General features: G+C 29.2%; 1 protein-coding gene across 2 annotated transcripts; it reads right to left on the reverse strand.

Annotated features, from left to right (window-relative positions):
- Positions 1-567: 567 nt before the first annotated feature.
- LOC143231098 (ribonuclease Oy-like) lies at positions 568-20,243 on the reverse strand. 2 transcript variants are annotated; one of them, XM_076465658.1, is made up of 9 exons: positions 20,027-20,243; positions 17,673-17,769; positions 16,491-16,537; positions 15,091-15,163; positions 13,220-13,287; positions 10,947-11,060; positions 8,225-8,273; positions 5,567-5,638; positions 568-4,393 (listed from the first exon to the last, which is right to left on the reverse strand). In XM_076465658.1, exons 1-9 carry the CDS (start codon positions 20,089-20,091, stop codon positions 4,193-4,195), a joined length of 786 nt encoding a protein of 261 aa, XP_076321773.1. In that variant the 5' UTR covers positions 20,092-20,243; the 3' UTR covers positions 568-4,192. The 2 variants fall into 2 exon arrangements, with proteins under 2 accessions (XP_076321773.1, XP_076321774.1); XM_076465659.1 differs by having other exon boundaries at positions 17,673-17,714; positions 20,027-20,167.
- Positions 20,244-21,319: the final 1,076 nt, after the last annotated feature.

A 21,319-nucleotide genomic window follows, 5' to 3' on the forward strand; every position in this document is an offset into this window, starting at 1 on the left:
GATACAAGACTTTATATCAGCTATAATTATCATATTACTTGGTTATTTTCATATTCAAAATTGTTTTAATATACTGCACTCAATCTCAATATAAGTGATCCTAATCAGTTCAGGTTTCTTGGTTTTAGGGTTAATTATCTTTCTTCTTAAAATAACCAATTCTAGTAAATACTAAGAGTTGAAACCTGACCTTGCATACAAAATTCATGAGTTTCAATTGCTGTTAGATGGTACAACCCAAATTATTTAAGTACAGTTCTATTTTTACTTAAATGTCATAGGATTTACAAATAATAGTTGTAATAAAAAATGATGTCTTCACAAATATGTAATATTCTTTTCACTTACAAGATGTACAAAAAATTTAAAGAAATAAATTTACAAATTACTTAGGTGATATATTTAGCACAACAAGCATATTCAAATTTTTTTAAACATATCTAATACTGCATTAAATGCATGTTTTGATACAAGTTGTTTTCTGTTGTGTGCGTTTTGGCATATATGAATATTATATGTTTAATATTTCATGAACAATCACAACAATGAACCACAAAATCAGGAAAATTACATTATTTTTTTATGTTTAATTAAGTAACAAAACTCTACATTCAGTTATTCATAAAAAGTTCACTAAACAACTAAAGTGATTGTACATAAAGATACATACCAGTCTCAAAGTAAAAGGCAATTATTAAGTAAATTTATTATCATAAAGTTTTACTAGACAAAATTTAAAAAAATCAAGACAGACTCACTAACCTTAATTAAGTCTTCTCAGATTAAATGGAATTCATTTCATACAGTAAAGAACACATAATATAATTTATCATCATAAAATAAATTATTAGACAAAAGTTTAAAAAAATATCAAGACAGACTCACTGACAGAGGTCTTCCCAAGTTAAATGAAATTGACTTCATGCAGTACAGAATGTATAATAAAATAAATCTGTTTTTATGAAAACACATTGTCCAAGTCATCTTTCATGTTCATAATACAATACTGTTTTGCCTCATTATGTTTGCACATTTTATAAACTTTGATTACTATATTCATATTCAACCTGTGGCTTTACTTGTATTGCTTAGATATTTTTGTATGTGCTACAAAAGATGTTTTTTTGTTAAAACTAGTTGAAACACCCAAAACTGTAGAATTTACATTATGATAACTTAGTATGAAATTCTGAACCTTTTATTTTGTCAGTGATAGACTACCCCTCCCTTTATTTTGTTTGAGAAATAATACTGTAAGAAAAAAAGTTCAAATATTATTTTACAGTTAAGGTAGTGAAAAGTGCTGAACAAATTTTTCATACCCATGTTATTTGCATATGCAAGAAAGGTGTTCTTAGTGTCAATAACTCCATTTCCATTATGTATTTTAATGAGGTACCACTTGAATACTGATTTTTAGTTCTTGATCTTCCTAACAACAAATAAAAAAAATGAAGGCATGGTGGTTAGGAAGCTTGACACATAACCTGAGGTTCATAGCTATGAATCCTTATCACAGACCATGCTAACCATTTTAGCTGTGGGAACCATATAATGTGATGGTCAGTCCCATTATTTGTTGGTAAAAGAATAGTTCCAGAGTTGGTAGTGGGTTTTATTGAATAATTTCCTTCTCTCTGGTTGGGATGGCTAGTGAATATAGCTATTGTGTAACTTTGCACAAAAGTCAAAACAAATTAAACCAAACACAATATATTAAGAATTTGGCAACAACTAGGCAACATGTATATAACATCAACATTTTGTATTCTAATAACAAATATATTAATTTTGTAAAGGTGTATTGCACACCTTATTTATTATTCCAAAAATATTATGTATAGCAATATATTTTTCATCTGGTATGTTCTCTCAAAACAAGAAAAGAGCCTTCCTCACAGCTTATAATCACAACATGTATCAGAATTATCAGTAACTTGCAAAACAATAAATTAGGATATATTAGTTCAATAGGTTCCAACCATTTTTCATTTCATAAACTGACAAATACTTTGTAAAATAACTCATGTATAACAAAGAATATAAGGATATAGCCCTTGTGGGTTTATAATACAGTAAATGACTAACAAAGTATGCAAATATTTATCCACAGCTAGTAAGGGGTGTTGAACTAGATGGGTAGAAGTTATCAAAAATTGTGTCTCCAAAGTTAGACTACCTTATTTTACAATGAACTAAGAAGAAAATACACTTTAAACTGCTCCTAGCATGTACATGTTCAAACCACAAATTTCACAAAACTTATTTTATACTGGGCCTTAACACAGACAAGCAATTGGGAATCACAGTACTAGTCCACAAGTACAGATAATTCACTTGTGGTGAAACAAATTAAACCACTTAAGGAAACACTAATATATTTTAAACTATTGAGACCCATATAAGAATCACAAAGTACAGTGTGTTTAACTTCAGGGTTGAATATTAATAAATTAAATCATGCAATAAGTACCAATGAAAAAAATTCAAAAACACCCTACAGTGAATTCTACATACCCTTTCATGGAACTATCTGTATTTAAATATTTCAAAACTTACAATTTTTATAAATTGATGAAATGTTTTTGTAAAACTTCATTACTGTGGTTACAGTAAAATATCCAGGCCATAATGATTAAAGACAATAAAGTTAATGTCCATTTTAAGTGTGAAATTTGAAACTAAATCTTTATTTAAGATTTATTATAGCTGTGCACATGGGTAAGTGTAAGTGTACAGTCACAATCTTTTTACAAGGTTACAATCAAAATGTACTTTCTTTTTTTCTACTACCTCTCTAGATTACAACAATTATTTGACCCAAAGTGACAATTAATTTCCATATTATAACTATTGGCATGTTATCTTTAACTTTAGAAAAGTTTTCAAGCTTTTAATAAATATTAAGACATTTACAGAAACAATATCAGAATTTTTAACTAAGTACTTCGACTAAAAATACGTCCATGAATATATGGAGTCAGAATACTGAGTGTGCAAAGTGTTTTTCATGTTAAGATCAAAAATACTTATTCTCATCTGAAAATATTCAAATTTCTTTTATACAAATCTCTAAAACTCCATAAACAACATCAAATGCTTCATTACAGGACAGCTTTGTATTGTATCAATTATTTTCTCTAAATTCTATATGGGATCAGTCAATTTGACCAACCTTGTAACCTTCAAGAAACTTAATGGTTGAAAAATATGAAATAAAGTTATTACTGTTCTCTCCTTCTTAGTAGTGACCATAAAAGTCTAAAGTACTTCTCCTGAAATATTGTACTTCTAATCTTTTTGCATCTATTTCCTACATTTATTTTACTGTTACCAGCTGAAGCAAACCTGCTGAACATAAAGACCATTTACGTGACATCATAATAATGATACTATCAACAGTTTGTTGAGTGCAGTTACCAGAGCTTTGCCCTCATGTTTATCATCACAAAAGTACTTAAAATATAAAAATTAGAAATGCCTTAGTTTAGATAAGAAAACACAAGCTACACTTGTTTAGTAGTGAGATAAAGTTCAAAGAGCAGTGAAACAGTGAAGTAAAATAAAAACAGATGTAAAAAACGTTACAAGCTTGAAATTTTTGGAATAATCAATTTTCCATTATAATCTACGGTAATTATAGAAGGAAAAAAGTAAAACTTAAAGTTATTCCACATTTTCTTCTGGTGGTTACAAGTTTGATAAAATAAAGTGCGAGACAATACGGTGCACATGTGAAGAAAATAATGGACAAAATATAAACCTTTACTAAAAACAATAATTCAGTTAAGAGAGTTTAAGAGATTAAGTGATTTTAAAAACTGTTAGATGAAAAACAATTTTTTTTAATCTGAAGAGAAAAATTACATTCAGACTAGTCTTTACCAGATTATATTACAAAAATCCACAGACAAATTTGTTGTACAAATACTTAAGATATCAGTTTACTAAAAGCTTGGCTAACTTCCTGAAGATATACAAAAAACATTAAAAGTTATATCATGTACAGGTTCATGGTTAAAAGGTCGTTTAAAATGAATAAGCCCATATGCAGAGAGTTAAAGTTTATATAGGCATTGATAAGCTATTTTAACTTAATGCCACCAGGTTGTTTTGACATGTATGTACTATCCATTTCCAATATTGTTGATCTTTTATGAATCTTGAAATTATTTAGGTTTGGCAGCTTATCCTACTCTTCAATACCTCCATAGCTATGTAGCATCACTTGAGCATAAGTCAGAGGTTGAGAAAAGTTTTTATCACCTGGTTTTACAGGTAAATACAAAATAGAATCAGCTTTACATTCCTTTAACAAAACTGGGCAATCAATCAGTGTGAAGTTCACATCCATACAGATTCGGACTGAAGACAGGAGAGGACGATCAAACCCCTATGGAAGAAAGTTTCAAACTGACAAACCAACTATACTTACACTAACATACAAGATAACATGATAGCTTATACCATATAATGTAAAGTTTTTTTTCCCTTATTTATTGTAACTGATTGTAGATAACTGGAAATAACTTATGTTATCATCAAGAAATACTAGACACATTCAAGTTAAAGCTATATCATGGTGGACCCACTTGATATTATTGAAGGTGCAAAGAGGAACGCCAAAGTCCAAAAGCAATGACAGTAGGGAAATAATGTTAGGAGTTCAAAGAGTGGTTTAAAGTATGTAACATTACATCTTGCAGAGCTAATGTTTCAAACAAATATTTTATTTTTCTTTATTAAATAAGCCTTGTGATTTGTGGCCTTTATAGGTAGCTTCTAAAAGTTTTATAGTGTATAAAATTGATTGTGGATACAGTTGCATCCCCACTGCAGCTATAAAATACAACATAAAAAGCTATAACAGAAATTATATAATACGTATTTATAAAACATTATTTTGGAATAAAATTCCATTTGAATTTGAGATCAATCCCAAATTCACATATGTATTTAGAGTAGCTATTTTCACAGAATCTTAATAAATCTAACTTTGTGAGAAAATAATGAAGTTTCATCAGCCAACATTTGTTCTGACAAATTTAAAACAAATGTTACAGTTCCAGACAAGACAGAGCATTAATGCTTTAAATCAATGTTACATTTTTCCTCAAATACATGTTTATCAAGTATGAGAAAAACAAAATTATTATTTAAAAAAAAAACAACACCTATTCAACTTTATACTATGGATATGAGCAAAAAGTAACATTTAGCAAGATCTTGTAAATAAACTTAGCAGAATATCTGTGAAATAAACGTTTGGTAATTTCTGGCTTAAGAAACATGAACATGTTAACCCTAAGGTTCTATGATGGCATAACTAAATTTGACATTGCATCAAAAATTGAAGTTTTTAGTGAATGGTGTTAATTACTTTAGGTACTGCTTTTTTTTTGCAGATTATGAATGTGCCTTATTTTTATTTACAATTATGTTATCTTTTGGTTCAAAAGCTAAATTTTCTGTTGATTTTCCACTTTTTTTTTTCTGGTGATATTAATATTTTTTGACATTCAAAGTTTTTATAACAAAAATACATGTATATCTTAAACCAACTTACCTTTGCATTTTTACATTTAACAAGAATGCGAACATTAAAATGACTGTATAGAGCATTTTTGATATCGTCCAACTACAAAAGAAAAGAAGAAAAACATGATACATGTCATACAAATATGATCTCTAACCAAGGACTTTAGACAAGTGTTCTCTAATCCATTGAACCAAATGCTGATATTTGTTTTTCTAACATTTTTCATGTGATTAAGTTGTTAAACAACCACTTTAACTTTTGGATTGATTTCCCTAATGGCACAGTTATTACAAAGACACAGATTCTCTTAGTTTCACAACTATAACACAGATTATCTTGAGTAGTAACAGACAGAAGCCAATCAGAATCTTACTCTCAACATATCACAATCAACTTCAATAAAATAGCTTTGTATTATGACTCCTGAGGTGTGGAATTTGAACAATGCAAATCAGAACTAAGGGACTTAACAAAGGGATTTATTAATATACAGTATTATCAGTAGTAACTTATAAACATATATAATAGTTTTTATATTGTATGTCTAATTATATTCGACTTCACTCTTTGATTTTTAGTTATTTTAGACTTTTATATCAAATTGGAATCTGAAACCTGATGAGAAAGCACAGGATTTTAATTGGACAAAGAAGGCCCCCTCTCTATAATATCTAACCTAGCAATCTAGCTAGATTGAGAATAATGACTTTTCATTTAATGATTGCAATAAATATTATTTTAAACAGAAAGAGAAATAAAATAGTGTTATTTTGAGTTAAGTTATATGCAGTTATAAATTTCAAATTCTGTGGTTAATTCTCTTAATACGGGGTTGATCAATTTGACCTACCACTTGACTTCTTTGGGCTTTTTGTAGTTTTTATAGATTTGATACTTCTAACCTTTAATATAGTATGTATATCTTCACAAAATTTGGCAGTATTTAACATATAAAAAGTTGTATTTTATATGAAGCATTTTACATGGACAAAAAATTTTTTTTCTTGAATATATGAAGTATATCTTTTGAATAGTCCATGTGGAAAGTGATTTTCACATTATGATTAAAAACACTTTTATTCCTTCCAAATTTCACTTGTGTAATCTCTCTAAAACATCTCCTAAATACATTTCAAATGTCTGATTTCAATAAAACTTTATATTTTATCTGTTATTTTCTCTACCCTAACTCTACACAGTGTTAGTCAATTTGACTGACCTTGCAATCAGCAAACAAATACCTTTTCTTCTTTCTAGAATGACTTCAAACTATAAAATGAAACTACTTTCATTTATCCAAAGTAAATTTTAAATTGTAATGGTATACATCTATTTATAATTAAGTTCTATTGCTTCATTGCCCTTTGAACCATGTCTAATTAGTATTGTAAGTTACATTAAATTATCAAATTATGTTACCCATGGGCAGCTCATGTGTGTTCCTCATGAAACATATTTATTAGATTATGTAAAATAAACAATAATAATCTAATTATATATTTCGTCATCACAAATAATAATCTAAGTTTCACTTACTTAAAGAGATCCCTCTTTTACTTACTTTTATATAACTAAAGAATAAACATGAAAAACAAGAAATTACTATACTTACCCAATTATTCCTTTTTTTTTTTGTTGTTGTTGTTAAACATGAATGAAAGTTAACCCTACTTCTATTATACCAATGGAAGTAATACACTAAATAATTTTTATTTAATTAAATACTCCACCAGAGAACACAGTATAATAACATGCAAAAGCAGACAATTTCTTCTAAGTATCACACTTTTCTGACTTTCTAACTACACAACAAGAGCCATTACAAATTCATCCGACCTAGTTGTTATCTTTCCTATGGGAATGATGCTTGTGCTAACTGAAAAAAACTCAAAATTCTCTGTTCAGAAAACAACATATGCCATTTCATATATGAAACCCTTGGCTTTATATTTGTTATAGATAATATAGAATTAAATGTAAAAGAACTATTAAAAAATCCTGAAAGAAAGGATGTCACAGGTGGATGTGGCAAGAGGGGTCTAATTTTCTATTTCATAGCTCTGTAACCAAACAAATTGAAGCCTATACAAATTATGATTTGTCTGAGCAATGGCAATTTTATAGTGAGTAATTTATGTTTAATTTCGTAGTTATTGGAGGAGTGATGGATAAAATAGAGAAGAGGAGATGCCTAGAGAAAATGTGTCACACATATCACAATAGTGGAAATTCAGGATTTTCTAAAATATTGCTTTATAAACCTAAGATCTTAAAACTTATGTAGTATTGAAATATGAATTATTAGCTAATATTTTGTGCTACACTACTTGGTATAACAAACAAAACCAGTTCAATAAAATTTTGAAAGTAAAACACTAAAAATCTTCTGTTATGCACAGTACAGAATACCTGTGGTGATAGGGTTATGATGAAAACAATTTATTGAGGTGCAAAAAAGTACTATACCTTTAAAGAATAAAGTCTGATATATTACCATTAAAAGCACTTCTGGACACCAGCTTAAAAGCAAGTGTCAAGATAAGAACATTTACATTAATTTTCTTATGCAATAAAAAAAAATGCATTGCATGTCCTTTTCCAAATGCATGTGTATGTATAAAATCCAGGTCACCAAAAGTCATCGATATGGAGTAAATACTTCTATTACATTTTATAAACACTTACCATGTAGTACTGTTCTTTGCTAGGTAAAATATCATGTTCCTTGAATATTCTGTAAAGGAAAATAATGTTCCCTTTTTTTAATATTTATTGTAAATAAACTATTAGGTTGAGGAATAATTCGTGAGCGTTTTTAAATAATTTCATTTAAGCATTACATGCAAGACTATACAATACTTCAATGCATGAACACATTACACCCAAAACATTTATTATGATACTTTATTTCATGTAATACCTAGGTATATAGTATGCATTGTTTTAAACGAAATTGCAAGAAATTAAATGCGAAAAGCAGATGGTGTTGAAAATGCTCGATTTTGTCCACTTGACATTCCATTTAATGAGCTGAAAATGAAAGCAAAAATTAAAGACATGAAAATCAAACACACCATCTATTAGAGCAAAAAATTATCTACCAAATGACATGAAATATTTTGCGAAAGCGTTTCATTTATGAATATATTTTTTTAACTTGAAAAAACGCTCACAAATTATTCCTCAACCCAATAATTTACTTATAAAAACTCCTAGCTGACAATACAACAAAACAATTTTATACATTTAAGCTGTACTTAATCCAATGTTGTCTTGATATAACATATATACCTAATGTGTTTGAGGTAACTCAAACAACCACAATAGTGTGTATAATGTTTGAGGTTATTCTTAATCCTACTATAATGTAAGTGTGTGTGTGTGTGTGTGTGTATGTATATATATGTATCTATGTATGTGACCAAAGTAATAAATACAATCTAGCACCCTCTGTTGAACAGCTCCACAACAAATAATCCATAAAAACTTTCACACTTTGTACATCCCAAGATTCCAACAATTAGAAAAATAAGTGTACTGTGTGCAACAAATATTTCTTTACACTAGAACATAATTTTAAATAAAAGTTGTCTTCTCACAACAAAAACAACTTTGACTAGGGTTGTACATGAGGGTTTCATTATATCTCTATTAATGTAACTTGTAAACATAGTACTAAAAACTGGAGTTCTTAAAAAAAACACTTATTTTTTAATATAAAGGGTACCACTTTTAACACAAAAACATTATCAACATATACCAGAATAATCCTTGCACTTTTCCCATGAAGTACTTTGTTGAAAAAACCTTTTTTGAAAAAAATTTCTCTCTTTCTAGATTTTTTTTTCAATTAGAAGTGAATGCTATGATTAGCAATTACTAGAATAAACAGCCAGCCATAGGACAGAGTTTCTGTCAGTAAATATAAATTAATTTCTTATTTTCTAACCTAATGAGAAATCATTTCATTTAATGTGTCAAATGATATGAAATTAAATCACTTAGTTCTGTTGTAGAATTTTCTTTTAACATTATACAAAATTCTATCTTCTCACAGCCATCTCTAATTTTGAACTGATAAACTAGATGGAAAGCAGTTAATAGCATTCTCCATCTCCTAGACTGCTCCTAACTGACTGAATAGTGAGATTTAACTAGCACTTTTATATTGCAATTGTGATCTCAATGTGTAAATGATGATTTTGTCACAACAGGCCATGAACCACTAAATTCTTAGTTCAAAGTCACACAATGTTTATATCACTAGGTCATGACAGACATGTCCCACACTCTAGAATGGTATAAAGCTTTTTGAACTTAATTAATTCCAACTAGAGATGTATTGGAACAAATTAGACTTTAGTGAAAGAGGTTATTCAATTACATTTTTTCTTCATCATTACTTACTCAATACAAATGCAGTTTATTAAACATTATTCACTTCTTTTTTAATAATTTGAATTTGTTTGTTTTTCAATTTCATGCAAAGTACATAAGGGCTATCTTTGCTGGCTGTCTCTAATTTTGAAGTGACAGATCAACTGTAAACTCTTGGGCTGCTCGTTATCAACAGATAATGGGATTAATAATCATATTATAATAATTATCCAGCTAAACGAGTGAACATGTTTTGTGTTGGGAATTACACTCATGACTCTTAAATTGAGACTCAAATGTTCTAATCAGTGTAATGTGCCAAACTATAAGACTGGTGAATAATAGTTATACATTTTTAATTTTGGAATACAGTGAGGTTTATAACACACACACACACACACATACACATTTTATTTTTTTCTGAAATTATATAAATATTATACAAAACTTAGTATGTAAAAAACTGATTTAATATTTTTTATTCATTTAAATTAACTCGATCACAAGCTGTCCATTATTTCAAAATGGAGCGATCTAAATATGCTTAACAACTCTATCAAGATGTACAAGTATGTTTTAATATCAAACCTGCTGTACAGATTAAACAAGACACAAATATGCATTATCACCCGACATTCTAACAGCTAGTAACCACAGATAAATCCTTGAAAAAGCCAGGATTCTCTCAGAACATTTTCCATCATGTTTTAACTGAATAGTATTTTTTAAGTCAGTGCACACACTTCTTTAAAGAAACAATACTGAGAGCATCATATGATTAAAAATACTCATGTAACACAATAACCTATGTCACAAAGAGTTTAACATGTTAAGCTTACACGAAAATCTGTTCCAAGAAAAATGGTAGAAATACTAGAATTTACATTTTTAGTTAAAATGTTTTATTTTGATATTTAATGCTGCTTTGGGTTAAATATAAATTTGATAAGTCCTATGGAAAGTTTCAAGTAGCATACTACACTCAATAAAAAAATTAAAAGTTAAAGATAAAAATAAATAAACTACACACTTTAGCACGGCATACTGTTTTTTCAACTCCAGAATCTTCTTGAAATAGAGTTCTTCGGTGCCGAGACTAGGCAAAACAGCTGCACATGTTCCATGCTTTTTCCACTCATATTTCCTATCGTTAAAAAATGTCTTATAAGAATTCAACCTTCACAATGCTGTAAAAAAAATACATATTTTCTAAAGATCTCACATTAACACTGGAGCAAAAATAGTAGATAAATTATTTAATTTTTGCCTCCTAGGGTTAAGTAACAAAAACATTAACACTTTTCATGTCACAAACCTCTTACTGCTAAAATGACAATATTTGAGGATGCAATGCACTTTATCACGTGGTTATGCAATTTAATATATGACCAGTCTTGTAAACCATTATATATGTACATTAGATTGTATTAAGAGGGATCAGTCTGCAAATAAAGACTTAAACCAATACAACCAGACAAATCACTGGTATTGGCATTTTCAATCAGAACAGCATCTCATGTGACATATTAGGTAACTGACAAGATCAGAGGCACCTAAAGTTCACCCATACCTAAGATAGAGTTGCTATATAAAAAGAAGGCAACCAATTAGTCACTACCTACATCTCTTAAACAAATTGCATGACTAGCTGTCATATACGGAAATAGGCTAGGAAAACACGAACCATCTGCACGGCAAGACATTTTCCCATTCACATTTCTCAACCAAAAATAAATACCCATGGAAAGTGTGCAAGATATATCCTGGAAAGACAAAAATGAAGTGGGATTGTGTACTTTGTGAAAAAATGCCACTCTACATAACAAAAATTTCTTTAAAATATATTACCCACCATTATTATAAATTAAGCCAAGGGAACATGTAAATAACATTCACAAGAGAAGAAATATACTCAATATCACACAACATACAGTCTAAGGTAGAAACCTGAAAATAAAAATACCCCAATTGCTAGAAAAAATAAAATTTGTCAGTAAGAGGACCACAAGAAATTCTTCACCAAAACCCATCACAAAAATTCAATACCAAATTAGTTCTAACAGAGACAGCAACTTCTTTATGGTGCTTTAGCACAGATGAATTGAATGTTGACAGATGTCTCTAATTAGATCTTAAATTCTTGAAAGCGACAAAGCTCTCATATGCCATTTAACTTTTGAATAATGATGTGTTGAAAAGATAGTTCCTTCAGTCCAAAAATTACTGGTTAAATTCTAAATATAATATACATAAAATTTTATTTTCCTTTGTCTTGGAAAAGATAATAACTTTAAAAGAAAATATGTTCTTAAACAGTTTCACATAAAAAATATATTTGAGATTAAGATTAACATGATATTCATGGATTTAAAGATTCTATATCTAAAATAATATTGAGAAATATAATAATTAAATTACCTTAAAATCTTATTCTTATGCAAAATTTTGAAGAATTAGTCACAAAGTAAAATCCACAAATCATTAGTGATATCAGTTAGTGGCAAGATGTGACTAAGTGTACAGTAAAGGCCTTGAACTACATGTAAAACAAAACCTTTAGACTCAAGTTAAATTTTAAACTTTAAAACAAATTATATCTAAAACATTTTCACGTTTCTTCTTTCACAACATTACTTTAATTCTCCTATCATATGGACATAAATAAATGATAGTAGAAGATATAATAAATAAGTTCAAACTGGAAAGTTGACAGTTATTATAATAAAGAATTACACAAGGATGGCAAGCATTACATGTGACAATGAGTTACTGATTTCACGGCACATTACACTGACAATAAGTTCACCAGAAATGTCTGTACAATAGTATTTGTCATATACTATTACAAATGGGTGAAGTTGATGCTTATTATGAGAAGTTCATAATGATTGATTGATAATAATCATCACAATGAATTATGGGACAGATGATGAAAGATGGTACAACAGCAAGAAATATATGGTGAAATGTAGTTAATGCTGGGTGGCAAATGTTTATAAGGAACTAATGACAGATAACAAAATTTTCATCAAAATGACATCTTAGCTAATTCTACACCTTTTAAATGTTTCTCCATTAATTTAGTGATAATGATATATCTGTTCTCCCATAATTTGGATCCTTCTGTGGTCCCAAATTTATTCAAATTAAAAGAATCAAGTGTTATACATACATTAATAAGATATTTTATTTCTTCTATGAATTAAATCTTATTGATTTTTTGAGAAAACTGCATATGCATCGGAGTTGACATGAAATGGAAACCATCCTTGAATTCACACAACAGATAGGTATGGTACATACCATAAATTTGACTCTTTTCTTTCCACAAAAAAACTTGGCCACTCTTTCTCCAAATCAGGAATAAGATGCTAGAATAAAACAATTTTAGATTACACACAAACATATTAACAAACTAACAAACACAGTTGCACAAAACATAAACTATGTTAAGAGTCAGAATAACGTTTTTTTAAGCAGTATCTGTTCACCTGTGACAGAAGTTGAACAGTTGTAATTATAAGTATGAAACATGATTTTCCTTACTTAGTTTAACATCTTTATACAGGAAAAAGGTATTTGTTGTTTGGAAATAAGAAACTTGTAATAGTTTTGTGATAAAAGCCTGACAATAATAAGTGAACTAATTGCAACATATATGATATTTTTGGTTGTGTGGTTTTTGGGGTTCATGTTGTTATGAACCTTACAACCAACAAATTCATAGACCCACACACACTTTGGTGTATAATTAATTAGAAAAAAAACTTCAAAAGGGTACTATGAACTTCATCAGTAATTACAGGATTAAAGACTGGTATATTAAACATAGCTGTTTTAAAAGCTAAGTATTTAGGAAAGAAAACAAAGTTAAGACTTTTGGTCTTAAAAATATCAAAATAGGAATTAGAATGTTAAACTTTCAATAAGTTGCATTCATAGTTTTCCTACTTACAAGTAACTTCTTCCTTAAAAGGAGTTTTAATGTCAATTTAAGAAAGAACCCTGTACAAGTGTCCTGATTATATATGTTGTGCCCTGTACAAGTGTCCTGATTATACATGTTGTGCCCTGTACAGGTGTCCTGATTATACATGTTGTGCCCTGTACAAGTGTCCTGATTATATATGTTGTGCCCTGTACAAGTGTCCTGATTATATATGTTGTGCCCTCTACAAGTGTCCTGATTATGTATGTTGTGCCCTGTACAAGTGTCCTGATTATGTATGTTGTGCCCTGTACAAGTGTCCTGATTATACATGTTGTGCCCTGTACAAGTGTCCTGATTATACATGTTGTGCCCTCTACAAGTGTCCTGATTATATATGTTGTGCCCTGTACAAGTGTCCTGATTATACATGTTGTGCCCTGTACAAGTGTCCTGATTATACATGTTGTGCCCTGTACAAGTGTCCTGATTATACATGTTGTGCCCTGTACAAGTGTCCTGATTATATATGTTGTGCAGGAGTTTTTAATTAATAAATATATGTCTGTTCTTTCAGCTCACTTTGATTTTAATGTCAGGGAAAGGATAGGTTGGAAGCTTCATTTTTTTTTTCATCAATGGACTTTTATTAAAATCATTTCTTGCTTTATTTCTCTGTTGGCTTAAAACAAATGGAAAGATTATCTTACACTAATGGAATCAAATCTCTAAATTTATTTTCTCAATGAAGTTTCTACAAGATTATTCGAGCAATCAATAAAACAAGGTCTTCTTATTTTCTTATTCTGTATTATGACAATAACAGGACAAAAAATAAGTTTAAGATTTTGAGAAGACAGACTAGGTTCCAGTAAAAAGTACTAAAAGTCAGTTACTTTACAGAAGTTTAAGAGAGTAATTAATAACCTCCTGAAAAGTTAAAAGTGGGTGTTTTAATTTTTACTTTGCTAAATGGTGGGTGTACAAGAACTGCCATTTGGAAACAAACAGTTTCAATTATCAGTATGTCATTCGATGGCTTAAGTCACAGCAATCAATAATCAAAATTGATTCAATTTCTTTTTCCTTATCTTAATAAATATGTTATTTACCATTAAGAAAACATGAGTAATAATAAATAAAATATTAAGTACAATGAGAAGCACATACTGTTCTTTAAATATATACCTAATAATCTGCAAGTCTTGACAGTTAAACATTTAAAAAATTGATATGGTACGCAAACCTGAATCTTCTTCAGATCAAAACTGGAACTTGTGTTACAGAATCTGGGATTGGGTTGTTTCAGACATCCAGGCCTGCAAGTTTCATCAGAATTTCAGTTATATTAACAAGTACATAATTTTGCTTCGCAAAAACATTTAGCAGAATATAATTTTTCAAAATTAATATTTGAAATAAGTGTATACAGTTTTATAACATAAATAGTTTTCAAATGTTTGGGCCAACCAACAATGAAGTTTGATTAATATCTGTTGAAAAAAGAGAAAAGAAAATCAAACCATACATTTTCCAACTAAAGATTTTGCTTCTGCAAGGTCTGATAAAAGACATTAAACATTTTATTCACAAATAAAATGTAACATAATATCATTTACATTTCATGAGGAATAATAATTCTGAATTATGATCACTATATGGAAGATAATTATGAAATTAATTTATAATATATATAACAATTCTGTAAAAAAAAAAGAGATAAACAAAACTATATTTTTTTATTTTAAATATTTTGCAGAACTGTCACAATGCTAACCATCATAATATTGTCACAATGCTAACCATCATAATATTGTCACAATGCTAACCATCATAATATTGTCACAATGTTAACCATCATAATATTGTCACAATGCTAACCATCATAATATTGTCACAATGTTAACCATCATAATATTGTTGTCGCAATGCTAACCATCATAATATTGTCACAATGTTAACCATTATAATATTGTCACAATGTTAACCATCATAATATGGTTTTCATATTCTTTTTGTTTAATGAATAAAAATAAAAACTTTGTAAATTCAATATAAATTGACCTCTACTGAAGAACAGTTTTTTTTTTATAAAATATTACTTGGATAGTGTAATGAAAAAAATAATAATAACTGAAAGTTTTCTCCATTTTTAAATCATAAAATGCTCAAATACTGATACTATTTAGGATTTTTCAAAAACAAAAAAGCAAGTAAGAACTGGTATTATTTAGATATATTAAACATCCCAGAAACATATATAACAGCTGGGTTATCTTTCCTGACAAACAACAACAGGCACCGTTGCCAACATTGTGACTTTGGGTTTTGCTAGCAACAGATTATTGTAAGTCATGAATCCTGGTTATGTTACCAGATTACTTTTTAACTAGTATTGGATTATTATAGTATTTAGAGTAATTGGTATTCAATATCTGCAATTTTTCGTAAGAATTTCAAAGAGTGAATGCACAAATGTTCTGCTGATAGGAACACATTAAAAGTGATTAATACAAGTGTCATCAGACAAATTACATTTATATAAATGTATAAAATAGGTTATCTCAGCATAAATTATATTATTCATGTGAGTAATAAATTCAGTTGTTTTAAAAACAACAATAAAATAATGTTCATTTCACTTACCATAAACCATGTATTATCCAATAGTCAATTTCAGGAGGCACTTTACACTAGAGAACATACAAATATGACTAACTCTATTTCCTTAATAATTTACAAAACACAAAGAATTTTTTTCTATATCAAAAATGTTTAGTTCATATACAAACGTACGATATAGATATTAAAACATGAAAGATGTACGAAACTGAAAGGGTACTTTAAAGACAGGTTATAAAAATTTAGTGGGTATTTTTGTTAGTCTTAAAATACTAACTAACCAGTTACACGTGATTTTCTGTAAGCATGGGTCATAACAGGTGAACTGTACTGGACTATAAATATGTACAATAAAAGCCCAAAACTGGGTGTTTTTATAAGATGAAATAAACACAAGTATAATGTTCAAGTTTGAAATGCAAATATAAGATATAATATAAGAGAAAACTTACTGTTATAAAATCACACTAAAACCACACACATTTTTGTCCAGTTACACTGAAACCTTTATCAAAATGTTTGACATATTTAAGTTAACATATTTATTCTACCGCTGTGGATTGATAAAGAATAAATTTTAAGTTCTTAAATATAAAAATACCATGAAAAACATAATATTTCAAAAACCTCAGTGATGATATATTGTTTAAATTAGTTGATATACATTATCTAAATATCTTATAATTTTTAAAAGTTAGCACCACAGTGACAATTTCCACTTCTCATTTTTATAACTGCCTGTTTAGCATGAAGATGAATATCAGATCTTTTGTTTATCAGCTTTGGACAAAAAAAAAGTATATGTTCTGCAATTTAAAATAGGTTAATCTAAATTGATAATTAAACTCTTTAGGATTTTCTTCAAAAATTATAAAACCAATTAATTAATGAGAAAACATAACAATTTACATCTAACATCTTAAATAATTTAATAAATTACATGTTCACACACAAGTGTTAATGAAATTTATATATGTCTTTTTAAAATTTTGCTTGCACTGTATATTTAGCAATTTTAGTTGTTGTTTTTTTACACCAAACTTGTCATTTAGAAGACCTTAAAAAATATATTTTCTGTTAGTTAAATCAACTAGTTCCAATAAACTACTTTCATTTTTGTGTATATCTTCTATGTTCTTCGTATTTTTTTGTATGCAAGTATTATTAGATTATATATAGATGTACACACTCCTGTAACTTACTCACCACAATCGTTTTTGACACGTCTGTGCAAACTGTGGGAGGCCACTGTTGAGCAAACAACAAAAAATCAATGTCACCATGCGAGATTTTTACAAGGAAACTAAAAAGAAACAATCACAGATCCATTAGAAAAAGGGTAAATCTTAATGTCACTTAAATGAATAATTATGCTGCTAAAAATGTTTATCAATAAATTATAAACATAATTACATATTGAACTGAGAATCATTAATATCTGTAAAACTTTTATTTAATTCACTCAATGCTTTAATTCTGCTCAGTTCTATTCTTTAAACACAAAAAATCCTCATTAAATTTGATATAACACAATATAACACATACAAAATGTGGACAATTCTGCCCTTTAGATTTTTTGTGCTTACCTACCTTAATGAAAAAGTAAAATCTGAAACTACTCTTTTATTTTTAAAGAAATTACTGATTCTCTAAGATTACTGTATGGTACTGACTCTACTACTGCAGATGGTGACTTGATACATAAACCAATCACACTGTTATAAAAACAAAACTATCTTCAATGTAGCCTAGGCTGCCTTTACAAATCTTAAACTATGTATGTCAACAAAAAACAACAACAAAAAATCAACAAAAGCTAGCTTTAAGGTTGTGATGGATGCTGAAGCTCTTCCCTGACAAACACAAAGTAACATAAAAATTTTAAAATAGCATTTAAAATACGTATGTTGAAGATTCTTAATAAATAACTGATTCTTCTATTATCTGAAAAGATGAATCAAATGAACCCAGTTAGACCTGTAAATGTTGTTGCTTTGTTTTGTCACAGAATGTGTTGCATATCTTTGTAATGTCTACAAAAAAAAAAAACTTAACAGATATCTCCATTTAGTTTTGTGAGAATGTTACATAACATTTAAGTCACAGTAAGGGGTCTCTAGTAAAACAGATGATATCATAACTGGATACAAGTTGTAAAGTATATACATTCCATCGAATACTTAATGATTCAGTGCAAAATAATTCACTGTTTTTTAGACTATGCTTAATTCAAATATAAAGCATGGGCAAAACATGTATGCACAACAGATGTAATTTATACACAAATCATTGCACTTCATACAAATAAAAAACATACAATTTGCAAATATGTAATGGGCTGCAGAAACTTTCAGTTTACACGCGATATAGATCTGTAAAATATATGGTGACATGGTGTACAATGATTGGACATACAGGCTGCTGGCTTAAAATGCATGTTTGGTCTTCTCATCCGCAGAACAGAGCAATAAAAACACCAAAGGTATTTATCCTGTTGATAACCTATATAAAACTGTAAAAACTCAATTAGATTACCTTTTATCCTTCCTTTACAAAAACATGTTAAAAGATCTTAACCTATCCTTACATGATAACCCTTTCATCAACTGAAACATTCTAGTGGCCCTCTTTGGAACCTTTTCCAATAAGTCAATTTCTGAGCATGGGAATGGAATTCTATGGAAAGCAGAGTGAACTATACATGTCATAACACATTACTATTAAGCCTGTTAAATATAGTTTTTATAGGGTTACATACCTCTTTTGATTTGTAATTAATGTTCATAAATACACCCTAAATTTTATTAACTTTCCTACTAGCTTTGATGGCTTGGGTGACTTTATGTCATTCAAGATCAATTTATACAGCCAAGCTATATATTTCAAAGAGTTACTAGCAGTCATTCTTCCAAACGTACATGCAAGCCCTCAGTTGAAAACTTCTATATATCACACAACACTAAATGTGTTTTTAATTATCAAGTTTTTGTTTCTTTCACTAGTCTTAAAAATTAAGTTAGAACACGTATGCAAACAAATACAAAGAATTGTTCTGGGAGAATAAAAAAATGAAATACATATTTAAATTACAGTGTAAAAATATATGGTTTAAGTTAACATGAAAATGTTCAAAGTCAAACAGGCAATTAAAAAATTAAAGACGCAAGTGAACAAACTCAGTACACAGTATCAGACAAGCAATATTAACAGTAATTACATTCTAAACCACTGTTTAACAAAGGTCTTTGTTTGGGTATTTGATTCCGTTGTTATAACTGATGATCCGCTAGATCAGTTGTCGTCAAGCTTGGAATGTATCTTCAACTGCTTCTCCCTCTCAACCCCTATGTAAATCCCACAGGCAGAGAACATAGGACAAATGGCCAAGGCTCCAGAGATGTTAAAAATAAAATTAGGTATATTACAACATTAAAGTTCTGCCCTGCTCACGACAGAACCGTAAGTCTTTCTTCTGCTTTGAACATATGAGATCGGATAAACATAACCGTATATAGAAAAGCGCTTCACAAAAATATTTAAAATTAAGTGATTCGGCTTACCTTGCACATATAATTGTTATGATTAATATTTCTTTCATCCCACAGTTATTCAATTTCACAAGCATTTGGTTTATTTTGGATTTTATTATGATGTATTAAAATTATTCTTAAATAATATTAGCTATCCTAACTATAAAGTGTATATATATATTTTTTCTTGATGATGAGAAACCCAGTTGAAATAAAATTGCGATGAACTCAGCGGATATCCTAGCTTGTCTTTGTTTAGAAGAAACACACCCACACTTGAGTAATAAAATTTTATCTCCGAACGCATGGTACGGTATCAATATTTTTACCGATAAAGTAAAAACAACGTTTCGACTTTACTAGAAAAAAAGATAAAAGCCAATAAGGGCAATTTGTCATAGAGAGCGTTGTGCACAAGTATAAATTTATACTTATTAGGTTTGTGGAATTAACTTGCAAATGCATATATTGATTTTAAATAGGACTTATGTTTGACAGACTTCTCACATTTAAACACACGCACATAGAAACATAGTCAACTAATATTAACTTATTTTTGTAACGCGTTATATTTTTAGACAAGTTTGTTTTTTTAATATTCAGTAGAAATATCGTAAGATTCAGTAAGTTAATGAAAATTTATTTATTTCTCTAATAAGTGAGTAGAATTTTTTTGTGTAGGCTACATTTTCTTATGGGCCTAGCTTCAAATACAATAATTGAAATAACTAACAAATCTTTTGAAACTAATTTACGACAAATGAGTTTATTTAAATAATTTCAATTATAGACGTTCTGTCTAACTCTTAAATGAATCATAGAAGTAGTCCATCGCTGGTACAACAGTAAATCTACGGATCTACAACACTGAAACCAAGTGTTCGGTACATCTTGGTGGACTCAGCAGAAAACCCGATATGGCTCTACTATAAGGAAACACACACACACACACCCTCATAGAAGTAATAACTATTGTTGTCTAACAAGCCTCGAACTAGTTTGTTTGTTTATTTTTGAATTTCGCGCAAAGCTACTCGAGGGCTATCTGCGCTAGTCATCCCGAATTTTGTAGTGTAAGAATAGACGGAAGGCAGCTAGTCATTACCACCTACCGCCAACTCTTAGACTACTATTTTACCAACGAATAGTGGGATTGACCGTCACACTATAACGCCCTCACGACTGAAAGGGCGAGCATGTTTGGTGCAACGGGGATTCGAACCCGCGACCTTCAGATTACGAGTCGAACGCCTTAACCCTCCTGGCCATGCCGGGCCGCTCCGATCTAACTAAGTCGTTAACTCAAACACTGATTCACTTTCC

This window comes from Tachypleus tridentatus, chromosome 10 (assembly GCF_004210375.1).
Source record: "Tachypleus tridentatus isolate NWPU-2018 chromosome 10, ASM421037v1, whole genome shotgun sequence".
Classification (NCBI taxonomy): Eukaryota; Metazoa; Arthropoda; class Merostomata; order Xiphosura; family Limulidae; genus Tachypleus; species Tachypleus tridentatus.